At 42.2% G+C, this 18,992-nt stretch overlaps 1 protein-coding gene across 1 annotated transcript in view; it reads right to left on the bottom strand.

Annotated features, from left to right (window-relative positions):
- Positions 1-6,816: 6,816 nt before the first annotated feature.
- The window catches only part of map3k3 (mitogen-activated protein kinase kinase kinase 3), a 126,042-nt gene continuing 113,866 nt past the window's right edge, over positions 6,817-18,992 (bottom strand). The window contains exon 17 of the mRNA XM_078529842.1: positions 6,817-11,260. Within this exon, the coding sequence (XP_078385968.1) occupies positions 11,032-11,260 (229 nt within the window). The 3' untranslated portion in view covers positions 6,817-11,031. The remainder of the gene's footprint in view (positions 11,261-18,992) is intronic.

The following is an 18,992-nucleotide window of genomic DNA, read 5'->3' as shown; positions in this document are numbered from 1 at the left end:
GAAAGTATGAACTGGTGCAAGGGACTACGAAAGCAAGCTACTCAACAGGTGACATTGAAGAGGCTTGGGCAGAGGAACATGGATAGGATCATGCTCCAGAGGCTCCTGTGGGGCGAGGTCTTCATCCTTCTGATGATCATCATAACCAATGAGCAAAAAAATTAAGGCCTGTTGTTCATCATCATATTCCTGCCTCTCTCCTCCTATGCCCCTTAATGCTGTGATGGGCCTGCAGGAAAGGGGGATACAAATCAAGGATCAATGAACATCATCCCAGTGGCATTAAGAGGGCAGAAGGGGTGGTTGCTTGTTCCTGTGTGGTTCACAGCCACGGTAACAGTGTAAGTAATCAGTCACTAAGATGGAGCGGTAAGGGGGCATGTTACCAGTACCATCTCCCACATCAAATTGGGTCGGACTGGAAGGAAAAAGGATTGTGATAGTAGCCGGGGACAGTAGCAACATCCTGAGGGGTTACTATTGACCAGAAATTGAACTGGACTAGCCATATAAATACTGTGACAACAAGAGCAAGTCAGAGGCTGTGAATTCTGTGGAGAGTAACTCACCATCTGATTCCCCAAAGCCTGTCCACATCTACAAGGCACAAGTCAGGAACGTGATGGAATACACCCCACCTGCCTGGATGAGTGCAACTCCAACAATGCTCAAGAGACAAAGCACCCCATCCACCACCTTCAATGTTCACTCCTTTCACCAGTGGCAGCACTGTGTACCGTCTACAAGATAGACTACAGGAACTCACCAAGACTCCTTTGACAGCATCTTCCAAATCCATGGCCTCTACCCACTTAGAAGAACAATGGTGTCACATGCATGGGAACACCACCATCTGCAAGTTCCCCTCCAAGGCACCCACCATCCCGACTTGGATATATATTGCCGTTGCTTCACTGTCACTGGGTCAAAATCCTGGAACTCCCTTCCTAAATGCACTGTGGGTGTACCCACACCACACAGACTGCAGTGGTTCAAGAAGCTGGCTCACCACCACCTTCTCAAAGGCAATTAGGGATGGGCAATAAAAATGCTGGCCCAGCGCCACCCACATCCCATGAAAGGATTAAAAAGCATAGACAAGCAAACAGCTAATTTTGAGTATATTAATAAATTTGCAGATATTTTGGCAAATAATTGGCAAAAGCAGTTCAACACATAATTGTGAGGTAGTACATTTTAGTAGAAAGAATGGGGGGGGGGGGCAGGGAGGAGGTCACTCATTACTTGGAAGGCGAGTATTGAGGTGGGGTAGAGGAACAAAGGGATCTCTGAATACAAATAGATCAATCACTAAAAGTTGTGCTACAGGTTAACAAGGCCATAAAGAAAGACCAAGCACTAGGTTTCATTTCTAGCCGAATAGAATTGAAAAGTAGAGGAGTTATCTTAAACCGGCATCAAACCTTGGTTAAACCACACTTACAAGTATTGTGTGCTGCTGGTGACCATATCGTAAAAGGATGTAGAGGCAGCACCACAGAGAAGATTTACAAGGATGATACCAGAAATGTGTGGGTATACATATCAGGGAGGTTTGACAGCCTGGGTCTCTTTTCTCTTGAAAAATGGCTGAGGGATGATATATTAGAGGTCTTAAATGATGAAAGGTTTTGAGAAAGTGGATGCAGAGAACATTTCCTCTCATGAGGAAGAGACTAACTAGAGGCCATCAATATAAGTCAGTCACCAAGAAATCCAGTAGGAAACCAAAGGAAACTTCTTCACCCAAAGTGTGGTGGGTGTGTGGAACTCGCTACCACAGGGAGTGGTTGAAGCAAATAGTATAGACGCATTTGTGGGGAAAGACGAGTATGAGGGAGAAGGGAACAGAGGGTTAGGATGATAAATTTACATGAGAAAAAAAATGGGAAGAGGCTCGAGTGGAGCAACAACACTGGTAGGTCTGAAAAGCCTGTTTTAGTGCTGTATATCCTACGCAATAATGTTCTTTGCAGTTGGTACCAGGGGTTCTAAAGATTGTTTTGTCTGCTCAGTGTCAGAGTTAAGGTTATCTAGTTGTTGCTGAAGAACTTGCAATGGAAGGGGAAGATCCACTTTTGTGACCCACATAGGAATTAAAGACATAGGTAGAACTTGGACTCTAAAACGACTAAAAAGATATGGGGATTAGGCAAGAAAGTGAAGTTGAGATCAAAGCTCAGCCATGATCTTATTGAACAGTGGTGCAGGATCTTTTTCCAACGTTTTGATTACAGCACTAGAAAGCCTGGATTCTATTAAGGCCGAGTCAATAGATACTCTCTGACAACTTCCCTTTGAATGCTTGTGAATTCCTTGTAAAACTAGAACCTCTATCAAATTATAACGGGGAACTAATTAAATTTTTTTTTGTCTGAATAGTGTTTTTAGCTTACGTTTGAAGGACAGCAGCGCTCATGAAAGCACGACGGTAGACGTAGCGGATAAACTTTTAAGGACAATTTGCATTTATATCGACAACCTTAGGTTGTCCCAAGGTGCTTCAAAACCAATGAAGTACTTTTGTTTTGAAATGTAGTTACCGTTGTAATGCAGGAAACATTTTAGATTGGAAGCTCATGGGAAATGAAGAAACCAACTGTTCCTTACCTTAATAATCTGCAATAGAATGAGAGTGTTATAAATCAGGATTTCAATGATGTTTTCATGTAGCAATAAAAGTCAGTGAGGGGGAAAATAGAAACAGAGCAAGAGACACCTAGAAAAGGGAGGTGGGGGAGGGGGAAGAGACTGTCAAATTGAGACACAAAGATAGGTAGGAATGGACGGAGAGATAGAAGACAGATAGAGACATAGGCAACTTTTTTAAATTTGTATTGGAATGGGAAGTAGTTATAGTTTGATGGTGAGGTTAACAATTCATTTGGCAACTAAAAGACAGACACAGGGAGGAGAGAAAAAAAAGATACAGTTGGAGGATGGGCAGTTCTGTACCAACAAGGAACCTGGTTAAAGCTCATTTCACATGGTTAGCAGAGAGACAATTTTCACCGCACCTGAACTGAGGTTTCAGAGGTGGAAATGGCAGTGTGTTAGTTACGGCTCCGTTCAGATCCGAGTTACAGATTTCCATAAAATATAAAATTGAGAAGTTGATTGGCGTGTGGTGAATTGACGAAGTTGGTAACGAGCCATTGCTTTTCCATGAGTGACGACACAAAATGAAACACATAGGCCGTGGATGGAGCACTTTCACTTGCTGCATGAAAGCTGGGATAACTCTACTTCCTAATAAAATTCTATTGCCTTCTCTTGCTGCAGAGAACATATCACTGAATCCTCAGCTTGATGGGCACTGTGCAGCAGGTCTGGAATTGACCTATGAGTGCCATTGTACAAGAAAAGAGAAAAACAAAGCTTCACTGTAAAATACTCCATAGACAAACAAGAACAACAGGGTATCTTTTTATGTTTTTATCTTTTTTCCTATATTTGCAAAACTTTTAAAAACATATATGTAGTGCTACATACAAGCATCAATAAACAATTGTATAAAATACTGTAATCAGGGAATAGAACATTAAAAACTATATTACACCAATACAGAATACTGTTCAATTTATACATTTAAATGTTGAATGTAAGAGCTTATCAAAATAAACTGCATTAGTGTATGTAGTGCATATATTAGTACGCCAAAAGCATTTTTTAAAAAAAAAACAAGTATCAAACACACATTTGCTGTAATGTGGGTCATACTTACAAAATACATAAAACACTTCAAAACATGACATTCCCCCAAATCGGAGTTATCGTTCTCCATTCTCACCTCAACCTGCACTATGTAGCTGCAGATGAGGAACTACCAACCTGTCTGCAATTATTTCCGGCACTTCAGTGTTAGTGATTTGGGGTGATTGCAGTTTAAAAAAAAAACTGCCACAAGTCCATTGGGTTAATGCCTCAGAGTGGAAACCCTCGATCCGATTGTCTGATCCTTCCTCAGGTCCTAATAAAGGATCTTGGGCTTTCCTCTTTCAGAAGCCAAAGGGATCTGGTGTGAATCTGACATTTTCTGGTGTTTTTCTTCCCTCAACTATCCCCTATTTAGGATACTGCTGAGTCCACATAACACTGGGTATAGCTTTTGCCTACTGGCAAGCTGTAACAAAGGCAGTTCCTTTTAGAAATTATGTGGGAAGAGGAGTGTAAAATGGCTTGGTTTGCGGTCCACACTGTTGGAATAGAATAAAAGGGATGATGCACACTCAATGAGACCTGCATGAGGCCAAGCTCCCTTCAACAAAGTGCATACCTACAGACTGAGACTTCTGCTGGTGCTCCTACAGTATTGTGTTGCTGAGTGGGTAAACATGGGTTCCCTGCAAACCTCCGTCACCCAGCTGTCACAACGTTTGACTGAGTGGTTGTGGTGGTGGTGGTAGCTCCAAAGGTCACTTTGAAATACAGCAGAGCTGTGCAAATGTCAATTTCATTTGCCTGGCAGTCGCAGACTGACCTTGAACTGTGACACTGACTAGTTACCTGCTCTGGCTATGTTATCATGTCCCCATTTGTATAAATGTTGAGCCCACTTTAATCTGGGACTGGATAAAGAGGCAATTTGGTGACAGCCTGAATCCAAGGGGACGGACACATGTTTGGTTATTTCCAGCTTTAAATGGGCTTTGCACTGAAACTTATCTTGCTCCCAATCAGAATAGGTAATATTTCACTCTCAGGGACAGTGAGAGTGGGTAGGCTTGTATGGGGAGAAATTCCTGCAAATAACCTGGAAAATCAGCACCTACAGTGATGTTAACACTGTAGATGGAAAGCCCAAACTGTTTCATGCCACCCACTCAGTGGTGTTTCATGGATCATGCTGTCCCTGTACTTGGCTGCAAGTTTGAGTTAGCAGACGCTACTGGACCTTCTCCAAAAGCAGTGTTCTCACTCACCTCTTTCCAGCTCTTGTCGCATCGATTCAAAAAGTGATATCGTGGTATGGGGGGCACGCAGTAGAAAGCTGAGGTAGGATTGTATGTGGGTACAGCAGAGATATACTGCAACAGGCAGATAACTCTTTCGCACTACTGCTCCTGTTGCTTAGACCTCTTTAAAGACTTCAGGGCAACAGCTAAAGAGCCGGAAAAATACGAACGATTGGGGTTTTTTTCCTTTAGTTTTATAGTTTGTGCTCCCCAGTCAAACAGCAAAAAGCACAAACACACAGAACACATAAGCCCCCATCGCGACAGGAGGGGATAGGAGTACACAACCTACCCATCCCAATGGAAGGGATGGAAGGGACCCACAAACTGGACTGCCACCTGAATGTAACGATTCCTTCAGCCAGTAAGAGGCCGAGAGTCTAGACCATAAAAGCTGCAGCACATCACTGCATTGTGGCACTTCATAGTACAAATATATAGAACTGTACAAGCATATATTCTGCAAAACAAATATAAAATTATATACACCAAAGTGTCAAACTATGGCAATCTTTCTCCAGCCTGGGAGTCTGCAATATGCAAAGGATCTCTTTCTGACAAACAATAACAGTTTGTAACATTTGCGAATAGTATTAAATAGATATTTGACAGTGTTAATTTTTTCATTTCTGCAACCAAGATGCAGGCTGTTTAAATAGAGTGTATCATGGAGCAATTGTCCCCAAGGGCGACTTGTACAACACACAACTTGGTTTTCCCCTCTGGAAAGCAGTAAAAAGCATATACAAGTTTGCTAAAATGTGTGCTGACACTTATAACGCTTATACAGAAAAATATTCTGGGGTCAATAAAGTGTACCAGAACTGTGGCACATTTTGGGAGCTCTCTCTCCCATCCACTTCCTACAAAGCAACCTAACGGGTACACACTGGGGTGTTCTGTCGAAATATTTTTCAGTTTCAGGTGGGGATTCACACTTGGGTCAAAGATTTGAGGAGACATGCTGAAACAATGTGGATGCTCCTGATCCCAGCCTAAACTGTCATGTGCAGACTCCTCCCACAAGCTATATAGGAGACATCCGGGAGGATGGCACACTCAGAACAGTCTCTCAACCTTCTCCAGTGAGCAGTCTGAGTAGTGGAACAGTATGTGCGGTAGCAGAGTGCCTCACCATTTGGTACGTGGGTTGGGGGCACTGTCGGCAGGAAAGGACACAGAACATGATTCAAAATGTTCCAGGCTCATCAAAGCAATAATGTCTTTGGCTATATGACTGTATATTTGGGCATTAGCTTACAGGGTGTGCACACCACCACCTGCTGTTGCTTCGCCTACTCGATGGAGACCAGGGCACTTTTGGTACTAAAACATTCAATGAATAATTCACACAACCTTTAGTCAGAAATGGGCGTTTGAAGACACATGATCTCCTTACATTTGCAATTGTACAATACTTTGCATTGTGACGTTATGCATTTTGATTATTTTACATTGAGAAGTGAATGTTTCAACATATCTGGATGTCAGCCTTTATATTCCATTTCCCAGGTCTGTTTCCCTGGCTATGAGGGTAGGTTAGTCGTCCCTTATTCACACCTCTGCAGAATCTTTGTTAAGCTAGGTGTGCAAGAGGTTTGTGAGGTGATTCTGCCCCATTCCCCAAAGTCTGTGTGGAAGTGGCTTGCTCAGGCCATTCCAAGTGGAATGCTGTTGATGTGAATTTTTGGATGCTGAAGCTCCTCCTGGCCAGCACTTTAGTGCATTGCACCATCTACAGAAATAGTAACAAAAACAAAAACAAAAATACTTGGAAAAACTCAGCAGGTCTGACAGCATCTGCGGAGAGGGATACAGTTGATGTTTCGAGTCTGTATGACTCTTCATCAGAACTAAGACATATAGAAATGAGATGAAATATAAGCTGGTAGAAGGGGGTGGGACAGGAGAGCTCGATAGGGGGCCAGCGATAGGTAAAAACTGGCTCAGCAGGTTCACCTCTCAGATTTTGCTACTGCATAATCAACAAATGCTGTATTTAGTAACTGTTGAACAGTAATTGAGGCACAGAATAAAAAAGGGAAGGAAATCTGACTCAGATGTTGCGGCATCATCTGAGCAGCTTCTAGAGCGAGGATTATGCTTCCACCTCTGGTCTCCATGGGTGAAGTTGAGGGGAGAGAAAGGTTAGTGGGGAGGTGGAGGGGGGGGGGCAGACATCTAAGTATGTGAATGTCTGGGTATCCCAGCATTGACAAACATCCTTGTACTCAGGCCCACAGACCAATATTTTTACAATAAGCCTTGAACCTGTGAGCTGTCGATCTAAGCCAATCCTGAAACTGTGATATGCAAATTGTGATGTCTCTGGAATAGTAGTAAGTCAGGTGGAGTGCACAAGGTTTGGCAGACAATAATGATGATTTAGTGGTTGCTGGACCCAATGTGGTGTGAGGGTTCAAAGGTTGCAGGTCATGGTTTGAACTTGGGAAGAGTTGTCATTCACTGGGTCCCTTAGAGGCAGCTTTATAGTCCAACTGAAGGAAATGCTAGGACCTTTGAACGAATGTCTCACTTAATACAGACAGAAACGCACTATGGAACAGTTATACTAGAGAGGCATTGCAGCCAACAGGTTAAAGGAAAGTAGACCAACCTTGGCTGCCTTTCATTTCAAAGAAAACATTCAAGTACTCTGAAAAATAGTCATCTGAAAAAAAAAATCTGTATAAATGTATCTTCCCTCATTAAAAATATGAAAAAATGATCTGGTTTTATTTTAAAAACACAATCTATTGGAGTGGCTCTGCACTGCAAGCCTTTAGCGCTTCTCTGGATCTGACAGAGGGCTCCCTGCCATTCCTACGTGATTGGAGACTTTGTACAGACATTCTGTGCTGCCCAGTGCCAAGAATGAATCAATTCCCCCTTCCTGCCAACAGCTGTTGACCATTACAAATAAGACAATACTCAAGACTGTTCAAAAACCCAGGTATAATAGTAACATTCCCAATTCCAATCTCTTATTATCTCGTGGAAATAAATGGAAGAACTGGAAAAGTGGCTTTTGTTACTCTTTGGGGGGGTTACAGCAAACAGTTTGCCACAATGTACTTGGCCATTCCATCCCTGCCACCTGATTCAGTATTTAACTGTAATTAGTCCAAACTTTATACCTGGAGGGTGTCTTAATTGTTATGAAATAACTGCTGGTGGGTTTAACGGGGGAGTGGGGATGGAGCAAAAAGAAAAAGAGCAGAAATCGAGAGAACAGGCAAAGTGATCGAAGATGCTGCTGGACACAGGTTTTGAGGAGCTTCATGAAGATGGGGAGAGAGTTAGGAAGAGAGTTAGGAAGAGAATTGCAGAGCATGAGCTTAAGGTGGCAGAAGGAACAAACACTAAAGGAAACAGAGGATGGAGAGGGAGTTGTATAACTGGTCCAAAACAAAACATCAGGACAGCTAGTTTGACTAAGTAATGAGCTGGATGAGGAAAGGTGCCCCTGGTGCTGTTTACAACAATTATATCAAGGCCAGCCTTTATATTAAACTGATCCCTCGATAGGCAGTATTCCATAGATGTGAGAAGCTTGCATCTATCTCTAAATGAAGAACCTCCCTGGCATCTGTTCCAAATGTTTCACTAATTTCCATATTTCTGGCACAGTGGTTTCTAAGTAAGCCACATTTTGACAGCAGACGCTTGCTACTCTGACAAGCCTGCAATTTGTTCAAGGCTACCAGAAACTTTTGCTATGACCACAAACACTCACATTACATCCCCTCTGGCAAAAATAAAGAAGGCTGAATACATTCATCACTGTACGATGTGCTGGGCAGCACAGAATGGTACTCAAAGTCTCCCTCCAACTCCTGCAAAACCAGCTGCTTTTTCTTAAAGGCACCATATTTGCATTAGATTTATGCAACAGTCTCAAGTCTTATATATAAATATATATATATAAAACCGTCAAATAGCATCTCTCGTATAAATAAAAAAATAAAATAAAAGTATAAAGAGGCATAAATTACATCAGCAAAGGGGAAATTAAAAAATAAGTTCAGTACAAAATACATTCAAGAAAGTGCATCTTCACAGAGCTGAAAGCAGTTGGCATTAAGTCTTATACAGAAAGTGGGAGAGAGTTCTCTGTCCCTTTGTTCTTTAACTCGATGTTAGAATTCGGTTCAAGCGATGGGCAATACCTCCACTGCAACCATTTTGGGGATATCTGGGATTGTCTGTGCTTTAAGGGTCACACATGTGAAGGAATGTTTGTTGGGGGTGACAACAGTTCACAGAACTGGTTTAAACAAAGTCACTTGAAATAAAAGGTTTTTAAAAAGTTAACTAATGGTTGCCAACCTTGGGGAAAAAACTAGCTTTTAGCCATGCTAAACAAAGTGTAAAACCACAACAAGCAGCATTAGTCATCATGGCTCCCGCACCCCTCTACTGTGATACTTGGCCTACTTGGCCAAAATTATCAATAGTGTTTTGTTTTTACCTGGATAAAAACGGTATTTGTGATCAGCAGTCATCAACAGCATCAAATGATGACACTGTGGCTCTCACTGTGTGCTAGCAACAGAGATCAGGCACCCATTCACAGCATAATAGGGCAGTAAGGCAGCGACTCTTGCCATTAACAAATATTTTGAACAAGTACTGCAGCAAGTGCCACTGTGAAGTACTTTTCTCCAGTGCACACGGAGGGGTGTAGCAGCTTCAACTAAAAGTATAGGTGGGACAATAACCAGTCACCATCATGAAAGATCCAAAACACCTGTGTGATTGGGAGAGCATTTTAGAGTGTTGTTTGTGCAATTTCATGGGTACTGTGGAGCTGTGGAAAAGTCTCAATGTAAAACTTTAATTCTAATTTGATTGCACAAAGATGTATTGCCCATTGCTAGCTGCAGATACCAAAGAAATGCCAAAACCCTACCTACTACAAAGCCAATGCTGTGGCTCAGTCACATAGAAAGGCAATTCTGAATGAGGTGTTCTCTCTATTGATTTATGGGGTTATTCCACACAAGATCTGGAGTTAATTTCAGTGTCATTACTTTGTTGAGCAATTACTGGCTGAACACTAACATTGGCAAATAAGAAACTTGCATTCAATTAATTTTTTTTTACATAACAAACCTAAAGGCACAGGGTGCAAATGGCAGAGTACACCTGTTTGTTTCAGATGTGAGAACTAGCACCTTTAAACAGAGGGGAGACAAATAAAAAGAGATGGTTGTCTTTCTCCTGCTGCTCTCCCAAAATCTGGAGACTGGTTACCTTGCTAAAAGTACGTTGGTTTTGGCGATTGTTGAAATCTGCACATTCCAACCAGTTACCAGACACTTAACGAAATAACCACATCACAGTTTGCCTTGATATGGATCTGGTCTTATCAAGTAAGACATTCAAGGTTGGGTAAAGAGAGAAAAAAATGATCAGACTTTGGCATACAGGATATGTATGTGCATACACACACTCATATAATAAAAATATATTACTCCTGATTGAAGCACGAGTTTGACAGAAACAGGTGAGGTGGATTTCCAGCAGCCTGAAGCCCAAACCTCACCAGAACACCTTAAGCTTGGCTCCTGGTACAAAGCTCTGCCTACAACGTACATGAAAAATAGATGGAGATAGCTGGACGGACAGATGACAAGGCGCTTTCGTAAGATACTCCCAAGTTCAATATATACATTCCTCAGGAAAGCTGCATTACTTCCACTTTGCATTGAGAGTTTATCATATTTTGCATAATGGTTGTAATCTTGCGTTCTATGTAACTACTAAAGGTTTTAATGAGGTGTTCCACACTGTCGAAATGCTGTCCAGCTGATGGCACACAGCGCTGGGATGAGACCTTCTGCAGAAAAGCCTGGTGGTGGTGTCTGTAGATGCATCGGGAATCACATAGTTGTCCAGCTATTCTTCACCATTCACACTAGACCACAAGACTAAACTGCTGCCTTGGGGCACAGGCACTCATGTTGCGATTGGTGTTACTGAGCATACTGACTGAATGGAACACCAAGCATAATAACCTGTAGACATTGAAAAAAAAAATTTTTAATCCCAGCTTCAGAGCCAGCTACCTCCATCAGTGAGTGATCTGGACAAATGGGTTTCTGAATAGTTCCTCTGCTGATGGTCTTTGCTTTGCATCCACAAATATTTTCTTCAGGAAGTCCCTGCAGTGATCTGAAATGTGAGACGGGAGCTGGGGGTTTGTCGGCTGCGTGGCGATTTTGAAAATGGCAGCCATAGCTTCATACTCGGCCCAGGGAGGTTTTTCTGTGAGCATCTCCACCACTGTACAGCCCAGACTCCTAAAGAAAGGCAAACAAAACAGCAAATTGTAATCAAGTCGGAGTTCATGGACTTTCCAGTAATGAAGCCCCGACGAAAGAAAGAAATAAAAACAGAAAATGCTGGGAATACTCAGTAGGTCAGGCAACTTCTGTGGAAATGGAAATAGAGTTAATGTTTCAGGTCGAGGACCTTTCATCAGAGCTGGGAAAATATTAGAGCCTCCATCGACTCCAACTAATCAAATGACCCCAGCCTGTAACTATTCAATTTCCCCAGCAACCAACTAAACAATCTCCCTGAGTCTCTAACCAACTAACTATGCCCAGTCCACATGAAGTCTGATCAACTGCTCCTCTTGACTCCAACTATCCAAAGTAATCTCTAGCCCCCAATTAACCAACTGCCCCCAGCCAGCCCCTGCCGCTCCAACCATTAGAAGTCTCAGGGTAAATTACTTTGATGTGGGAAAAGAACAGCATGTAAACGATGCCTTAAAATTAATACCTGCCACAATATTTCAAGTACATCATAACCACTTTGAGCTTCCAACCTGCTGCCTGCAGCCGTAGGGAATTCTGACAGTCCCCAACAAACAGCTGGGATCCAAATCAGAAGAGAGATAAATTTGACAACAACGTGCATGCAACATTGCAATAATCCAATCCTAACTGGAAGTCCATGTACAGTAAGGTGAACTGACAACCTGATAACAAACATGGCATTAGCCATTTTAAAAAGTCTAGTCCTACATTCAACCAGACATAAGCTAACACACAAAAATGTAGTTAGTATCTGTAGGGGACAGGAGGGAAACCTGCCTGATGTGTTGGAACACTGGACCAGTGTTCTTCAAGTGGAAAATTCCTTTTAATAATGTAGCAAAAACACCAACATATTAAATGTCACTTGGAATAACAAAATCATTTGGCACTGTGTCCATTTCCCTGCAAGGTTTGTCTTTATCTTTACTGTACTCCCAGGACTGGAACATGTGAAATCGGAAAATTCCACCCTAAAAATAGCCAGCATACCACTTACACCTGGCTGGCTGCCAGTCAGTCCTCGGATCTCCTGATGAGAATCTACCAATCCACCAAGACATTGCACGAGAAACAAAATCAAAGAAAGCTGACCAAATGTGCAGACCAACCATTTTCTGTGAAATGATTCTAAACTGCACAAGCTCCTAGGGCTAGGCTCCTCTTCTGCTGCACTTCTATATTCCCTGGAGTCAAGTTCAGCAAAGGCACACAACAGGACTAGCTTGCAAAATCTGCAGTCACCAGTCTTACATCGAGTTCAAATATGACATTCGCTCATGCAATTAAGCCAGGGAAAAGTGCAAAAGGTCTGCGTGTTTGAAGGTATGAATCGAGGCAATTCAATTTATATGGCCAGCAAGCATCCGCTGAGTGTTGAAGTCGGGAAGGTGCTGAACTCAGCATCAGGCACTCCCACTGCATCCCGTATCACTGCAGAGCCTTGTAGCAAAGTTATTGGGACTGATATGGGACTGATGCTATGGCGATGTGCATCCAACACATAGCACAGTGCAAGTCAAAATCAAACCTAAAGGCTGGATAAGTTGAATGCCTCTTCTAAACACTTGTGCAAGGGTCATACCAACTATTGTCAATTTCTGATTTCATTAAAATCTAGGAGCTGCCTGGTAATGAAATAAGTTGTTACACACAAGGCTGCACTGAGACAAATATAATGCAGCATATAGACTCATTATTCAGCTTCTGCCAACTGTCCCTCAGTAGATAGCACTCCTGCCTCTGTATCAGAAGTCATGGGTTCAAGTCCCACTTGCACATAAATGCAAGTCTTTCTTTAACTGCAGAAAAAGACTTGCATTTATTCAGCACCTATCATGATTTAAGGTCACCACAAAATGCTTTACAGCCAACTAAGTACTTTTAAGTCACTGCTGAAATGTAAGAAACAAGCAGCCAATTTTCACACAGCTACTCCCTAAGCAGCAACGTGACAATGTCCAGGTAATCTGTTTTTGTGATGTTGATTAAGGGATAAATATTGGTCGGGACAGCTCCCCTGCTCTTCTTGGGATCTTTTATGTCCACTTGCAAGAGCAAGCAGGGCCTCAGTTGAACGTCTCATCTGAGCTATGGTACGCCCAACAGGACAGCGCTCCCTCAGTATTGCACTAAAGTGCCAGCCTTGATTTTTGTGCTTAAGTCTAGAGTGGGACAGCACCCCACAACCTTCTGACTTAGAGGCATGAGTGCTATCAACTGAGTCACAGAAAGCAGAAATTGTGTGCTGCTAAAGCAGATAGTGGGTGCAGGATCCATTACCTAGCTGGATAATATTTAAAACTATCTTGTGCATCATTTATATTATATGCACTAAATACAAGGAACAGTTTGAGATTATGAATCTAAACAACAGCTGAGCTCTGCTTGATTGCAGTTTGACCAGACTTTCCTTTAGGTGGCGCTTTAACTCTGGAAAACAGAACCAAATTAACTGGGGCAGACCAACAAGATCAAATATTTGGTCATGTTCAATACATCACTCAAGTGGTAATTGTTCATGTGTGAATTGAGAAATTGGGTACTGACATATCCAATCACAGAGGGTATCGCCACCACATCCAATCGCAGAAGGTATCACAGAGCCACATTAATCCTTGCTGAGTGCCCACACATTTGCACATTCCAGTAGTGATCGCTGGGTAATGAGCAAGAATAGGCCATGCAGCTGATTTTATTGGCGCTTTGATAGCCCAGGTACACGGATGCCCATTGATCTGGTTTGTACAATTCAGCGATACACCAGACGATGAAGTAAAAGCAGAAATTGTCAGGAAAACTCAGGTCTCAGGTCTGGCAGCATCTATGAACAGAGAGACAGAGTTAATGTCGAGTTGAAAATGACTTCTTCTATTCCAAAGAAGAGTCATATTTAACTCAAAACATTAACTCTTTCCCTCTCCACAAATGCTGCCAGACTTGTTGAGTTTTTCCAGCACTGTTTTTATTTCAGATCTCCAACTCCACAGTATTTTGCTTTTATTATACCAGGTGACACCTTTATCCATTGAGTTCTGTTCTTTTATGTCTGATTAAATTAATCTGAAACCTACATGCCACATATTTTGCAAAATATATTGAAAGCCTAAGATGTTCCAAATCATTGGCTTAAATAAACAGCCCTTCCATCAGGAAAGTTGAACAATATTAACCAAAGATCAGAAAGCCTTCAAACATTCCTGCAGCTTTTACATAAATCTCCTCTCCCACAATCTCTGGGATCGTGAAATGGGTAGAGGGAAGGACACAAGCCAATCAATAGCATGAAGCAACGTGTACGTCATTCAGCTTAGCTATACTCTTTCATCATAATCTGTAACTGTGCCTCTGCAGACACATTCTTAATCTGTTTAGATGGATAAGTGGGAAGTCGAGGTTTTAAGAAAGGAAATCTCAATTTTCTTTTAATGTCATAGATTGAAAATGTCACCCAGAGAACTGGAAAGCTTTTCTGCTCTTCAAATGGTGTCATGTGATCTTTTAACATACCTTTGATTGAATGTCTCATCTTATGTTGGCACCTGTGATACTGCAGCACTCCCTTAGTATTGCAATTGAGTGACAGGCTAGATTATGTTGTCAAATCTCGATGTGAGTTGAACTCTCAACTTTCTGACTCAGAACAAAAGAACAATAGAAAAAAGGGTAAGCCATTTGGCCCACTGAGCCTGCTCAGGCATTCAATCTTAACATGGCTGATCTGATTGTGGAGTTGGCTCCACTTTCCTGCCTGCTCCAATAGCACTTGATTCCTCTGTAGATCAAAAATCTATCTAACTCAGCCTTGAATCTATTCAATGACCCAGCCTCCTCCACTGCTCTCTGCGGTAGAGAATTCCAAAAGACTAATATCCTCAGAAGAAATTCCGTCTTGTATCTGCTTAACGAGAAACCCCTTATTTTGAAACTGTGCCACCAGTTCTACATTCCCCCACGAGGGGAAACATCAGCTCAGCATCAACCTTTTCAAGCCAGCTCAGAACCTTATGGTTCAATAAGATTACCCCTCATTCTTCCAAACTCTAAATGAGTACAGGTCCAACCTATTCATCCCTTCCTCAAAAGACAACACTTTCATTCTAGGAATCAACCTAGTGAACCTTCTCTGAACTACCTTCAATGCAAATATATCCCTCTTCAAATAAAAGACCTAAGGTTTACTCTAGGTGTGGTCTCACCAATGCCCTGTAGCTTTGACAAGACTTCCCTACTTTTATACTCCATCCCCCTTGCAATAGAGGCCAACATTATAGTTGCTTTTTTAATGACTTGCTGTACCTGCATGTTAACTTATTTGTGATTCATGTACAAGGGCACTAAGATTCTTCTGTACCTCAGCATTGTGCTGCCTCTCTCTCTATTTAAATATTCTGCTTTTCTGTTCTTCCCACCAAGTGGGCAACCTTACATTTTCCCACATAGTATATCTGCCAAATTTTTGCCCATTTTCTTAATCTATCCATATCTCCATGTCCTCCTCACAACTTGCTTTCCCCCTGCCTATCTTAGTATTGCCAGCAAATTTGGCTACTGTATGCTTGGTCTCTTCATCCAAGACATTAATATCAATTTAATAGAGTACGGAATAGTTGAGGCACTCCATTCATTTGATTCTGCCTTTTTACCACTGTTCCCTACTCTGAACCTATTTGCTAGTGCACTCTTATGTTTGTTTAATCCATCTCTTCCTGTCACACTCTGGTTATCATTACCCACATCGCTAGCCTGCACTTTTACCTTGTCCTTTCTCGTTCACTTCCTACATCTCCCCTCATGTGAGCCCTCCCCGTCCAATTACTTCATTTAAAGCCTTCTCTGCATCCTTCATTATATGATTTGCCAGGACACTAGTCCCAGGTTTGTTCAACTGAAGCTCATCCCAATGGTATAGCTCCCTCTTTCCCCAGTACTGGTGCCAGTGCCCCAAGAATTGAAATCCATTCCTCCAACACCAATCTTTGAACCACACATACCACTCTCTGATCTGAGACATGAGAGTGCTACCATTGAGCCAAGGTTGCCAACTCAGACAGTACAAGTTGCAGATGGATGCCAGGGCTGGCAGAGATGGAATACTAGAGGGAATTTCAGTGGACCAAAAAGCCTTTTCACATCCATGACTTTTTACGCTCCTGTGTTTTAAAATCAGGACATAGATAGGTTACCAGAATGAGCAGACAATTGATAGATGGAAATGAATACAGACAAGTGTGGGGTGATGCATTTGGCAGATGAGACTAAAGGGTGTGCAGAAACAGAAGGACCTGGGTGTTAATGTATATAGATCTTTGAAATTGGCAGGACATATTGAGATAGTAGTTAGCAAAGCATAAGGGATCCTGGGCTTAATAAATGGAGGCATTGCATAGAAAAGCAGGGAAACTTTATAAGGCTCTGATTAGGTCACATTTCAAGCATTGCACCCAGTTCTGGTCACTACACTTTGAAAAGGATGTGAGGGCCCATGAGACTTACCAGAATGGTTTCAGGGATGAAGGATGAGCCACAAGGTTCAGTTGGAGAAACTGGGATGTTCTCCTCAGAGCAAAGGGTATTGCAGGGGATTTGTTAGTGGTGTACAAAATTATGACAAGTTTGGATAAGGTAGACGAAGAAAAACTGTTCCCATTAGCTAGTGATACGAAGACTTGGAGACACAGATTTAAGGTTTTGGACAAGAGATGCAGGTGGGGTGTGAGGAAGAACTTTTTTTTTACATAGCAAGTTGCAATGACATGGAAGCTGCTGCTTACAGGGGTGGTGAAAGCAGAGAAAATCAAATGATTTTGAAAGAAAACTGAATGGGCGCTTGAGGGAAATAAACTTGCAGGGCTATGGGGATAGGGAAAGGGAATGGGACTGATCGGATTGCCCTACAGAGTCCAAAAGGCCAAAAGACTGAAGTAGGCCATTCGGCCCATTGAGTCTGCTCCACCATTCAATGAGATCATGGCTGATCTGATAAACCACAACTCCACTTTCCTGCCTTCTCCTCATAACCCTCGACTCCCTTACTGATTAAAAATCTGTCCACCTCAGCCTTGAATATACTCAACGAAGCAGCCTCTACAGCCCTCTGCAGTAAAGAATTGCACAGATTCACTACCGTCAGAGAAGAAATTCCTCATCTCTGTCTTAAATGGGCAACCCCTTACTCTGAGATTATGCCCTCTGGCCTTAGATTCTCCCACAAGGGGAAACAACCTCTCAGCATCTACCCTGTCAAGCCCACTAAGAATCTTGTGTGTTTCAATAAGGTCTCCTCTCATTCTTCTAAACTCCAATGAGTACAGGCCCAACTTACTCAACCGCTCCTCATAAGAAAATCCCTCCATACCTGGAATCAACCTAGTGAACCTTCTCTGAACTGCCTCCAATGCCAGTATATCTTTCCTTAGATAAGGGGACCAAAACTGTTCACAGTATTCCAGGTGTCGTCTAAATAGTGCCTTGTATAGTTTTAGCAAGACTTCCCTATTTTTATGCTCCATTCCCTTTGAAATAAAGGCCAATATTCCATTTGCCTCCCCTATTACCTGCTGAACTTGTATGCTAACTTTTTGTGATTCATGCACGAGGACCACCAAATCCCTCTGTGCTGCAGTTTTCTGCCGTCTTTCTCCATTTAAATAACATTCAGCTCCTCTATTCTTCCTGCCAAAGTGCATAACCTCACATTTTCCCACATTATATTCACTCTGCCAAGTTTTTGCCCACCCACTTAACCTTTCCAGATCCCTCTGGAGACTGTGCGTGTCATGCTCACCACTTGCCTTCCCACCTATTTTTGTGTCTTCCGCAAACTTGGTGATAGTACATTCACTTCCCTCATCCAAGTCATTAATATATATTGTAAATAAGTGTGGCCCCAGCACTGACCCCTGTGGCACTCCACTACTTACAGGTTGCCATCCTGAAAATTCCCCTTTATCCCAACTCTCTATCTTCTATTAGTTAGCCAATCTCCTATCCAGGCTAATACACTACACCCAACAGCATGGGCTCAAATCTTATTAAACAGCCTTATGTACGGGACCTTTGTTGAACACCTTTTGGAAATCCAAACATATTACATCTACTGGTTCCCCTTTATCTATCCTGCTTGTTACCTACTGAAAGAACTCTAATACATTTGTCAGGCATGATTTCCCCTTCATGAAGCCATGCTGACTCTGCTTGATTATTTATGCATTTCTAAATGCTCCGCTATTACATCCTTTATAATAGATTCCAACATTTTCCCAATGACGGATGTTACGGTAACTAGCCTATAGTTACCTGTTTTTTGTCTCCCTCCCTTTCTGAATAAGGATGTTACATAGGCAGCTGTCCAATCCTCTGGGACTTATCCAGAATCTAAGGATTCTTGGAAGATTACTACTAGTGCATCCACTATCTCTGTAGCTACGTCCTTTGATATTCTAGTTCACAACCCATCAGGTCCAGGGGACTAATCGGTCTTTAGCCCCATTAGTTTCCCTAGTACTTTTTCTCTAGTGATAGTTGTTGTATTTATTTCCTCCCCCTCTTGCCCCTTGATTATTTAGTTATTTTGGAATGCTATTAGTGTCTTCTACTGTGAAGACTGATGCAAAGTATTTATTCAACTCCTCTGCCATTTCCTGGTTCTCAATTATTATTTCCCCAGCCTCATTCTCTAAGGGGCCTATGCTCACTTTAACTTCTCTCT

This window comes from Cetorhinus maximus, chromosome 25 (genome assembly GCF_964194155.1).
Source record: "Cetorhinus maximus chromosome 25, sCetMax3.hap1.1, whole genome shotgun sequence".
Taxonomy (NCBI): Eukaryota; Metazoa; Chordata; class Chondrichthyes; order Lamniformes; family Cetorhinidae; genus Cetorhinus; species Cetorhinus maximus.
The sequence above is the reverse complement of the archived record's forward strand: the minus strand, read 5'-3'. Positions and strand labels throughout refer to the sequence as shown.